At 38.4% G+C, this 10,073-nt stretch overlaps 1 protein-coding gene across 3 annotated transcripts in view; it reads left to right on the top strand.

The window, feature by feature from the left end:
• The window catches only part of TMEM170A (transmembrane protein 170A), a 17,859-nt gene extending 13,168 nt beyond the window's left edge, over positions 1 to 4,691 (top strand). The window contains exons 3-4 of one of the 3 annotated variants that reach the window (XM_024125079.3): positions 1,630 to 1,800; positions 4,226 to 4,691. In XM_024125079.3, the coding sequence (XP_023980847.1) occupies positions 1,630 to 1,800; positions 4,226 to 4,356 (302 nt within the window). In that variant the 3' untranslated portion in view covers positions 4,357 to 4,691. Of the gene's footprint in view, positions 1 to 1,629; positions 1,801 to 3,067; positions 3,107 to 4,225 lie in introns of those variants that run through there. The other 2 variants (XM_024125080.3, XM_055078812.1) reach the window with 2 other exon arrangements.
• Positions 4,692 to 10,073: the final 5,382 nt, after the last annotated feature.

The raw sequence follows: 10,073 nt of genomic DNA, 5'->3' as shown, positions 1-10,073 counted from the left end.
CTAGAGCATGGACTTGAGAACATGGGGAGGGGGAAGGGTAAGCTGTGACGAAGTGAGAGAGTGGCAGGGACATATATGCACTACCAAGTGTAAATTAGATAGCTAGTGGGAAGCTGCCGCCTAGCACAGGGAGATCACCTCTGTGCTTTGTGACCACCGAGAGGGGTGGGATAGGGAGGGTGGAGGGAGGGAGACGCAAGAGGGAAGAAATATGAGAACATATGTATATGTATAACTGATTCACTTTGTTGTAAAGCAGAAACTAACACACCATTGTAAAACAGTTATACTCCAATAAAGATGTTGAAAAAAAACACAAATAAACCGAAGAATTATAAACAAACAAACAAAAAAAAACCCAAAAAACCCTTTGCTTCAGTCAGGTCAGCGGTTTTTAACCAGGGTAATTATGTCCACAGGGGACGTGTGACAATGTCAAGATATTGTGGTTGCCACAACAGGAGAGAGTGCTACCAGCATCCAGAGGGTAGAGGCCAGGGGTGTGGCTCCACATTCTAGGGTCGACAGCCTCCCACAACAAAGAGTTAAATAGTCCAGACGTCAGTAGTGCTGTGGTACAGAAACCCCAGTTGAGCTGTTGACTGATCTTTAAAATTGCCTGGTACTTACCTGCCTCAAGTGCAGGGATTGACAACAGATTTCATCTAGTGTGACACCTTCATTATATCCATATATGGGTAAAGAGCTCTCTTGACAATTCTGAAGCCATGCCTGGGCCCATTGGGGGAAAATGTTATGTCTGCCATTTGCTAAATCAAGGGCAGTATGGTACCTCCTCCTTTTTTTGTATTTTCCAAGATATCTCATGCGTAAGTTTGTATACATAGTTGTTGGATAAATATTTTAATGTTTCCTGAGTTACTGTCATCCTAAGAGGGATAGAGGTTCTCTGAAGGAACCAGCTCCTCTTCTAACCTGCCCTCTCACTTGCCATTTGTCTTTAAGCGAAACATTTACATATTCTGGTATGTATTTCATGTCTTAAAGAGCTTTGATACCCTAATAGGAGGTGATGGGTTGATATTTACTGCATTGTCTTGAAAATGATTGTTGAATGAATGTAATTGTATATAGAGCTTTTCCATTTGAGATGACTGAATAATCAAGAAGGCAGGGATGGTCATCAGGCATTGACTGCATAGCACCCTATCAGTGGTACTTACATTTGTCCTTATGGGAGGGAAATCATTAAAGTGAATTTTCAAATCTGGGTGAAGCTTTTCTTCAGTGTTTGAGAGTACACGTAGCTTGTCAGGGATTGGCCAACCTTTTCTGTAAAGGGCCAGATTGTAAATATTTTAGGCTTTGCAGGTCATATGGTCTCTGTCACTGTTTCAGCCCTGTTCTTGTAGCTTGAAAACAGCCATAGACAAGACTTAAGTGAATGGGCGTGGCTGTGTTCCAGTAAGAGTTTATATATACAAACAGGTGGTGGCCATAGTTTACTTATCCCTCCCAAACCATCAATGTTTGGATATTTGACTGATGAACTTCCACTGCAACTGAATGGTTTTGAAAATGAAATGACTGGGCATAGTGACCACCCCTTTGTAATGATTGCACTGGGAAAGCCGGTGATGTACGACCTTTCTTTGCTTTCCCTTGTAGAGATGTGGTATGGTGTGTTCCTGTGGGCACTGGTGTCCTCTCTCTTCTTCCATGTCCCTGCTGGATTACTGGCCCTCTTCACCCTCAGACATCACAAATATGGTAGGTTCATGTCTGTAAGCATCCTGTTGATGGGCATCGTGGGACCAATTACTGCTGGAATCTTGACAAGTATGTTAGACATTAAAATACAGTCAAAATGTTTCATTTGACTAGTTAGTTAATTTTAGGAACCATTTTAGAAACATGTCTCAGTGAGATGAAGAAGAAAGAGTGATCTTTAACCACAGATCCTGTTTTTTTTATATATTGTTTTTTTTCTCACCCCAGTCCCCCCTTATTTGGCTAACATCTTTGACTTACTGAGTCAGATTTTGTCTCACTGGCTTCAAGGGAAGCCATGTTAAGCTGTGTGAGATAGATCTTGTGAAATAGGTCACTAGCAAAAGAAGATATTTGTCTTTTTGGAAGCTACTGCTCCTTTCTCTTCAGCTGTTACTTCACTGATGTGTGACCTTGCAAGCTGGTTAACAAATTACTTCCACTCATCCAGGTGTAGTTATTTTAAGGATGGAAGAATAATTCTAATGACAAGAATTATTGTTTAGAAAAGTACCTGGTTGATTTTTCCTCTCAGGACTTTCTGAATAAGAATTGGAGTAACATTCATAATTATAAATTATTTTTACCTGTCTGGTGTTTTTTTGGGGGGAGGTGTGGCTTTTGCTCATGTCAAAGGGATGAGAATAAGTTTAAATCATTTTTAAGCTTATAATGAAATATAAATAACATGTATATTCTATATAAATTAAAAATTATAAGAAAGCAAAAATAAAAATCCTCCATTACTGCATTCCTAAGCTGTATCCACAGTTTGCATTTTGGTATATGCTTTCAGACTTTTTTCTAGGTATATATGTAAACATTTTTTCACTGTGAATTTAAACCTTGAGCTTCAAGCAGAAATCTCCCTTTCTCTTTGACTTGAGGGATTTTTTGGGGGACAAGGTGGCCTAGTTTCTCTGTGTTCCGTAGATGATGAAACCTTTCTGATAATACAGGGGAGGAGGCCGGCTTTCTCCTGTTTGCATTAAGGAGTTTCCATAACTGGCCTTAAAAAATATTTTTAACTATATCACCTACTGCTATCTTTAGAGACCCTCTGCTCCAGTTTCCTTGCTGGATTACTGGCCCCCAGGACCTGTTTCAGATTTCTCATCAGTAAAATAGGGATGCTGTGTGATGACTAAATGAAAAAATGTGAATATAAAATACTTAACCAGAATATCTACCATATAGTAATTGTGCAGTAAATGTCGTGTTCATGTCCTTCTTCGACTCTAGTGCATACAATCTATTCCCTTCCCATTTTGCTGCTCCTTCTGGTTTGCTTTTCCCCCTCTTCCCTTAATCATCCAAATCCCACTTTGGGACCCAGTTCAACTTCTTTAAGCTTCTTCCGACTCAACCCACTTTTTTTGGAGACAAATTACAAAGGGGCCCAACGGAACATGTGCCTTTCAGATGTTAGCACAGTGTTTGTGCGTTGCCTCTGGCGGTGGGCATTTCAAAGTCACAAATGTTCCTGGCAACCAACACAGGTATTGATTAGTATTGTTCTTTCTTCTCCTTAAAATGTCAATATACCATCACATCACATTTGTATAAGGTGTAGACACTTGATTGAAACACTATATTTCATCTTGCATTATTCAAAATCTACTTCATGTTTGTGTTTCTGTCTTGTGTCTCCAGCTAGCTTCTGTGACCAAGGAGAATTCTGTTTGGAGCATTTTGAGGTGGGGCGGGGGGCGGCAGGGCGGTCATCTGAGATGTTTGGATCTGTTATTTTCAAACTATTGAAATCTTGACTTTCTTTGTACAACGTTGAGTCCCTGTGAGCAATTCAGGGTACCTGGGTAGAGAGAGATGTTTGTTTTGTTTTGTTTACTCAATTTCTAGGAAGTTACAGTGACTAACATAATAAAAATGATTAATGATGTGGGTAACAGAAAGGACTCCCCAAGTATCCCTCACCTCTCGCCCTTTGAATGAATAGCAACTTGATAGACTTAGGGTCCCCCTCTTTTCCTTTTCCCACCCCTTTCTCCATCCATTTCTTGAGGGGAGCTCTGAGTATAGTACAAAGTAGAGTGGGGTTTCCCTGTGGCTGCTCTTGCTCAGTCCCACAGGGAAGATTCTTTGTCATTTATTGCCAAGAATTTGTTAGGTACATGTTAAATGCATGCGGAATAAGAGATGTTTTTGAGTTTGTAATCAGGTTACGTGGAAATCCCCGTCTTTGTGACGTCAGCTATGACTTCCAGGTGATTTTATTCAATAAATCTAGGAGACTCAGTTTAAAGGATTCACTTTTCAACACCTAAAAACACTTGTCAGTGATTTGCAAACCATATAAGGAATATTTAAAACCTAGAGTAGTCAGCAAAAAGAATAGACAAAACAAAACATTTCTGTAATGTCTAAATTTTAATGTAAAAAAATTTAGAACATTCTACTGGTAGAATTTTAAGTGCTATATTTTCCTGATTATATTAACCTTTTTTTTTTTAAACATTCTTTAATTTTTGAACAGGTGCAGCAATTGCTGGAGTGTACCGAGCAGCAGGAAAGGAAATGATTCCGTTTGAAGCCCTCACCTTGGGCACTGGACAGACGTTTTGTGTAGTGGTGGTCTCCTTTTTACGGATTTTAGCTACTCTATAGCACATACCCTTGTGCTATGATGGCGAACCTAAGTTTCATAGAATCCTCAAAAAGAATACAGTATGGAATGTGTTTTCTTAGTTCTTCAAACGGGAAGCAACTTGGATGAAAAGGTATATGAAGAACAACATTTCAACAACCCTTTCTTCAATTTGAAGCTCCAGGAATTAAAGATCTTTTTGGACTCATTGTTCTCAACCAAAACAAATCAAGTTTCTTTTCTTCCTTTCTTTTTTTTACATATTTAATTCAGGCAGTTTTACGGGTGCAGCTTTACGCAAGCCAGGTCAGCAGTGCTTCTGGGTTGGCATCCTTCACACTGAAATTTATAATGTTCTGTGAGAAAATGCAACGTTGCATACTTCAGAGAAACTATGGATCATATTAGTTTATTTCTGAGCAGAGTATACTGTACTAAAATCTAACTTGATCTAATCTTGATTAAAATTTGGCAAACTCATCTCTTGCTACATCTTCATGACAGTAAGTGCCAAGTAGGTTTTGGTTGAATATAGTGTTGAGAACAAATTTGGTGAAATTTGTTGCACACAAAAAAATCTGTAACTCAAGTAGTGGCTTCGATTCCACCGTTTAAAGAAAAAGGAGCTAACTCCTGAATGATGTGACATTTTTATGGATAACTATCTTGACCTCTGATTATTTAATATATTTTAAGAGATGTGAATTTGTTTTTTTGTACATTTTATCAAAATAAGCTAGATAATTGAGACTTTTTCCCCTAAAGCTTCTGTACCACCTCTTCCTATCACTTTTATTCTATTGCTTTTATTTAGTTTAATTGGAAACATACCCTATTAAAGAGTTGGGAGTTGAAAATTTTCACCCAGATTGTTTAGGACACTCTTTGAACATTGAGGCACACGCACAAAAAGATACTTTAAACGTTCTGTTACTGTTTTTCTTAGTGACTTTGGTTTACTCATGGCTCTTGAAAAATTGTATTAGTGCAGCTTAAACTAGAGTTAGTGGTTATGGATTTCCTAGTCTTAATGTGGTTACCTAGTGGTGGGTCTTCAGCTCACTTTCACAGTATTCGGTATCACTCCCAGAAAGTGCCTAAAGTTTAATTTTCAGATATGCCTTCCACTGTGCCCTTTACATTTTCCTTCAAGAGAATTTATATCCTTAAAGAGAATTAAATATCAGAGTTTTTTAAAACCCAATTTTAGTTATTTTAATTTTTCTTCTAATGCCTAACTTACCTTTTCATTTAAAGGCCTGAAAACTGTAACCTTCAAAAGAAAAGGATTGCAAAAATTATCTAACTTTATCCTTACCACTTAGACGGTTCTGTATGAAGTACAATCGATGCTATCTGTTTTCAAAATAGTTTCTGGTAATTAAATCTGACATTTCTAAAGGAAGGTTTTCATTGTGAGTGTAAGGCTAACTGCCCATGAGGTCATGTGCAGTTCTATTTGATTTAAAGCAATATGCACTCTGGCTTCTGATTAAAAACAGCCAGGAGGACCAATTTACCTGGGATAGTCAAAGAGAAAAATTACAAAGGATCACAAAAAGTAACTGGACATTTTCTTTTAACTAATGGGCCATTAGACCACATCAAAATTATAGTGTTATATACACATAGACTAGGTGGAAAATTACAGGAGTTGGAATGTAGGCAAATGTCTTTACAAATTCCCCAACAAGATTACTCTCCAATGCTCAAATCTTTCTTTCAAGCAAATTTTTAAGTCTTTAGTTGAAGACTCCATTTTTCAGTTCAGTGAGCTGGATTTGGAAAAGTAGCCCTTCAGTTTAAGAAATTTGTTGTAGGAAATGATTTTAATTACCTCTATTGAAGGATGCCTCTTAACATTCTCACCTAAAACATTCCTTTGGATAGAATTTCACAAATTGAACATGGGCCAGTGGTCAGTGGGCTCCTCCCCCTAAATACTAATTTTTGAACATACTGATCCATGATTTATTTGGTTTATGTTTCTTTTAGAGCCAAGACACAAAAATTAATGCATTTTGAAAGTTGTCTTTGTTTTCATCTGTTTCTTGTTTGATTACCCACTCTTTTTAAAAACTTCAAATATAAAATGTATCTGCAAATTATTGAATGTTTCATCCATCCCAGTATGTGAACATTCTCCTGTGAATAAGTGTATATAGACTCTATATAGCTTGAGCTTTGTGGCTTGAAATGTTTTCGGGGAGAAACTATTTGAATGATAAGGAATGTCTATTCCCCCTTCGAGTTTATTTTTCTTTTTAATTTCTCATCTCAAATACACAATCAGTTGTGGGTGGTTGCCCAGACGAAAAAATACTGGCATGTGTCTTGAACATTTTATCTTATCACATACAGCTTCTGAGAAGTTTTGCCAACTACTGACTTTCCTAGAGACACGTGCAACCACCCCTCCCTTAGCTGTGCATCCACTTTTCCTTTTTTTTATGAGTGGGAAGGAGGCAGCCCCAACCATAAAAAGCTGATTTCTGGATTCTTTAATATTGAGGTTTTAGGGTAAAGGCGTTTCATGTAAACGTAAATCCATATACAAATGAGTAATGAATATTCCAAGATAAAGATGTCTCTTTGTGCTGTTAACTCATTTTTTTTTTTTTCAGCAAAGCATTACCTAGGAAATGTCTAAACTAGGTGAGAAAAAGTTCATGCAAATAATTATCTTTAAGCCCTTATGTTTTCTAAGTCTTTAAAGTGTATGTTAGCTTTTGATTCCAAAAGCTGCTCTGGTTTGAGTTAAGTTCTTATTACAACTGTAGTGCAAACCAACCTTCCCTAGGAGACCATTTCCTGGAATGTGAGGTCCTGGTGCCATTAGCTGTCCACATGCAGAAGGTTCTGTGTACGTGCATTTCTTTTTTGTGCACTCCGTCAGGCTGGTTGGGGCTAAAATCAGCTCAGCTTTTTGTATTAGATTATTTCATCAAATGCTACAGTCAAAATGATCTAATCTTTGTACCATAGAAAATTATTTAAATTTTATTTTTCTACTGACATTTCTAATTCTGGTATATACGTTTATCAATAAAGAGTTACTTTTAATTCTGTGAACTAGAACTGTTATTTCTTTTTCAGTGGCCAATGAGTTTAATCTTTTGCAATAAGGTTTTCCAACTTAAGTTTTTTTTTAGTACTTAACATATATGCTTAACTGTATTTCTTTTATGTTCAACTCACTAGTTTATGGTAAAATTTTTGTCCCAAGATCTGATTAAACTGTACTTACCTGTGAACTTGAGTCTTATTAACTCCACTTTGTGAGCTATATATTACCATCAAGAAGCTTTTGTATGATTACACACTGGAATGGCTGAAAGCTGATATAGTTTGTGAAAAACATGTATTATTTCAGTAGTAAGTCCACATGAAGAGAGGCTCCGAGGTTGGTTTAGTATTCTGGGACATCATAAATCTTTTTCTGCTCTGCCATTTTCAGTAAATTGGATTGTCTGATTTGGGTAGCTTACCCCCTGTTCACAAGATAACTGCCTCAGTTCCAGGCATTGCAGACAGACATACAATGTCTGGTAGGAAACTACCCATCCATTCTCTCTCTAATTTTTTTTTTTAATTGAGGTGTAACATACAGTAAAGTGCACAAATCTTAAATGTATAGCTTGATGAATTTTTATGTATTTATACACTTAATGCGAAGTGGCAGCACTTCGATCAAGATACAAAATGTTTCTATCACCCCTGAAGGATACATGCAGAGTTCAGCCAGAAGCCCCCAAGATACATATCCAGGACCGAACAGAGGAGGATCTTTTCTAAAAAGGTGATAATCCAAGACAGTGGAAAGAGACTATGGTGGACGAGGGGCTAAAGATGCTGAGTTTGGCAGGAAGGACCCCATAAATTCTTACCAAGACAACACGGTAATAGTGAACCAGGAAACTTGTAGGGAGTTGGGATTTGTACTGCGGCCAGCTGGAGAGATTTGTCTAAAGGCATTGCTCAGTTCCAGGCTATTTCTATTGATATTTTGTGGGATTATGTGCCCAGTGTTGCCAGATTCTCCAGTTTTTCAAAGGAAATTGGAAATAAGATTATTTGAAATCTCGTTGGTTTGGAGTTCCCCAAACCAACAAACAATTCTTGGACACCAGCAGTGTGCCCAACAATTCAACTCAATTCTGACACTACCCAGAGACAGCAGCAGATTCTACAGGTTAAGGGCTCAATCCTACAAGACCGACTCCCACTGCACCCCCTGATTCGAGATGCCAGTTGCAAGTCCAGGCTGTTACCTGTGCTTCTCACCGACTGGCTATAAATTGGGTTCAATTAATTTGTTAAAGTGGCTTACAGAACTCAAACATTTTACATACTACATCACTGGTTTATCTTGAGGATATAACTCAGGAACAGCCGGGTGGAAGAGATGCACAGGGCAAGGTACGAGGAAGGTGAGTGGAGCTTCCATGCCCCCTCCAAGGGTGCCACTCTCCCCGAATTTCCACGTGTTCACCAACTGGGAAGCTCTCAACCCTGTCCTTTTGGGGTTTTATGGAGACTTCATCACTAATGCATGATTCGTTAAATCACTGGCCATTGGGAACTGATTCAACTTGTCGCCCCTCCCCCCTCTCCCCAGAGGTGGGGCAGGGGAGGGCTGTGTGGGGATGTGGGGACTGAAAGTTCCCATTCTCTAATCACACGGTTAGCTGTCCTGGCAACCAGCCCCATCCTTAGGTGCTTCTAAAAGTCATTCATACAACACAAGACACCTATACCACTCTCAACACTTAGGAAATTCCAGGGGTTTTGGGAGCTGTGAGCCAGGAACTGTGGATGAAGACCAAATATATATGAGAAACACATTTTGGTCATCTGAATGACCAAATGTATATTTCTTCGAAATCATAATATCACAGCTGGCCGCTAATTTAACTTCATGTGAGATGCTTTTCAGGTCGAACAATGCATGTCTTTATGCTGCATTTGGCCTGCTAACCAATTTTTGACCTCTTTACCAAACTATTTGACTCAACAGAAGATAGTTCCCTGGCTACCCATAAAGTGGTCAGAAACTTTGTAAATTTGAACAAATGTATGGAGTGCTAGTAATCGGTAAAGAGGAGAGTGGGAGAAGTAGGGTAATGGAGGAGAGAGTCTGCTGAAGAACTCTGGGGCATCCTTTTCCCCAGACTCAGACCCCAGGGATGCGGCAAAAGGCTACATCCCAGTTTGTCACTATAGGGTTTATTTATGCTGTCCAAGGAAAACGAGGCTGAGAATGGTGAAGTCCCAAATACTGGGTCCTAATTTCACATCTATTTTTTTGTTATTCTCACATAAGAAAGATTTACTGAAATGGGTCATAGACCTAAATGTTAAGAACTAAAACTATAAAACTCTTAGAAGAACACAGGAGTAAATTTTGTGATCTTGGGTTAAGCAAAGCCTTCTTAGATACAACCCCCAAAGCAAGAGGGACATTAGACTTAAACTGGACTTCATCAAAATAAAAAATTTTTATGCTTCAAAGGATGCCATCAAGAAAGTGAACAGACACCTACAGAATAGGAGGAAATATTTTCAAATCATATACTTTATAAGAGACTTGTGTTTATAATATATAAAGAACTCTCTCTTAGAACTCAATAATAGAAAGACAACCCAATTTAAAAATGGGCAGAGGGGGACTTCCTTGGTGATCCAGTGGCTAAGATTCTGCACTTCCAATGCAGTGGCCACGGGTTCAATCCCTGGT

This window comes from Physeter macrocephalus, chromosome 17, assembly GCF_002837175.3.
Source record: "Physeter macrocephalus isolate SW-GA chromosome 17, ASM283717v5, whole genome shotgun sequence".
Taxonomy (NCBI): Eukaryota; Metazoa; Chordata; class Mammalia; order Artiodactyla; family Physeteridae; genus Physeter; species Physeter macrocephalus.
The sequence above is the reverse complement of the archived record's forward strand: the minus strand, read 5'-3'. Positions and strand labels throughout refer to the sequence as shown.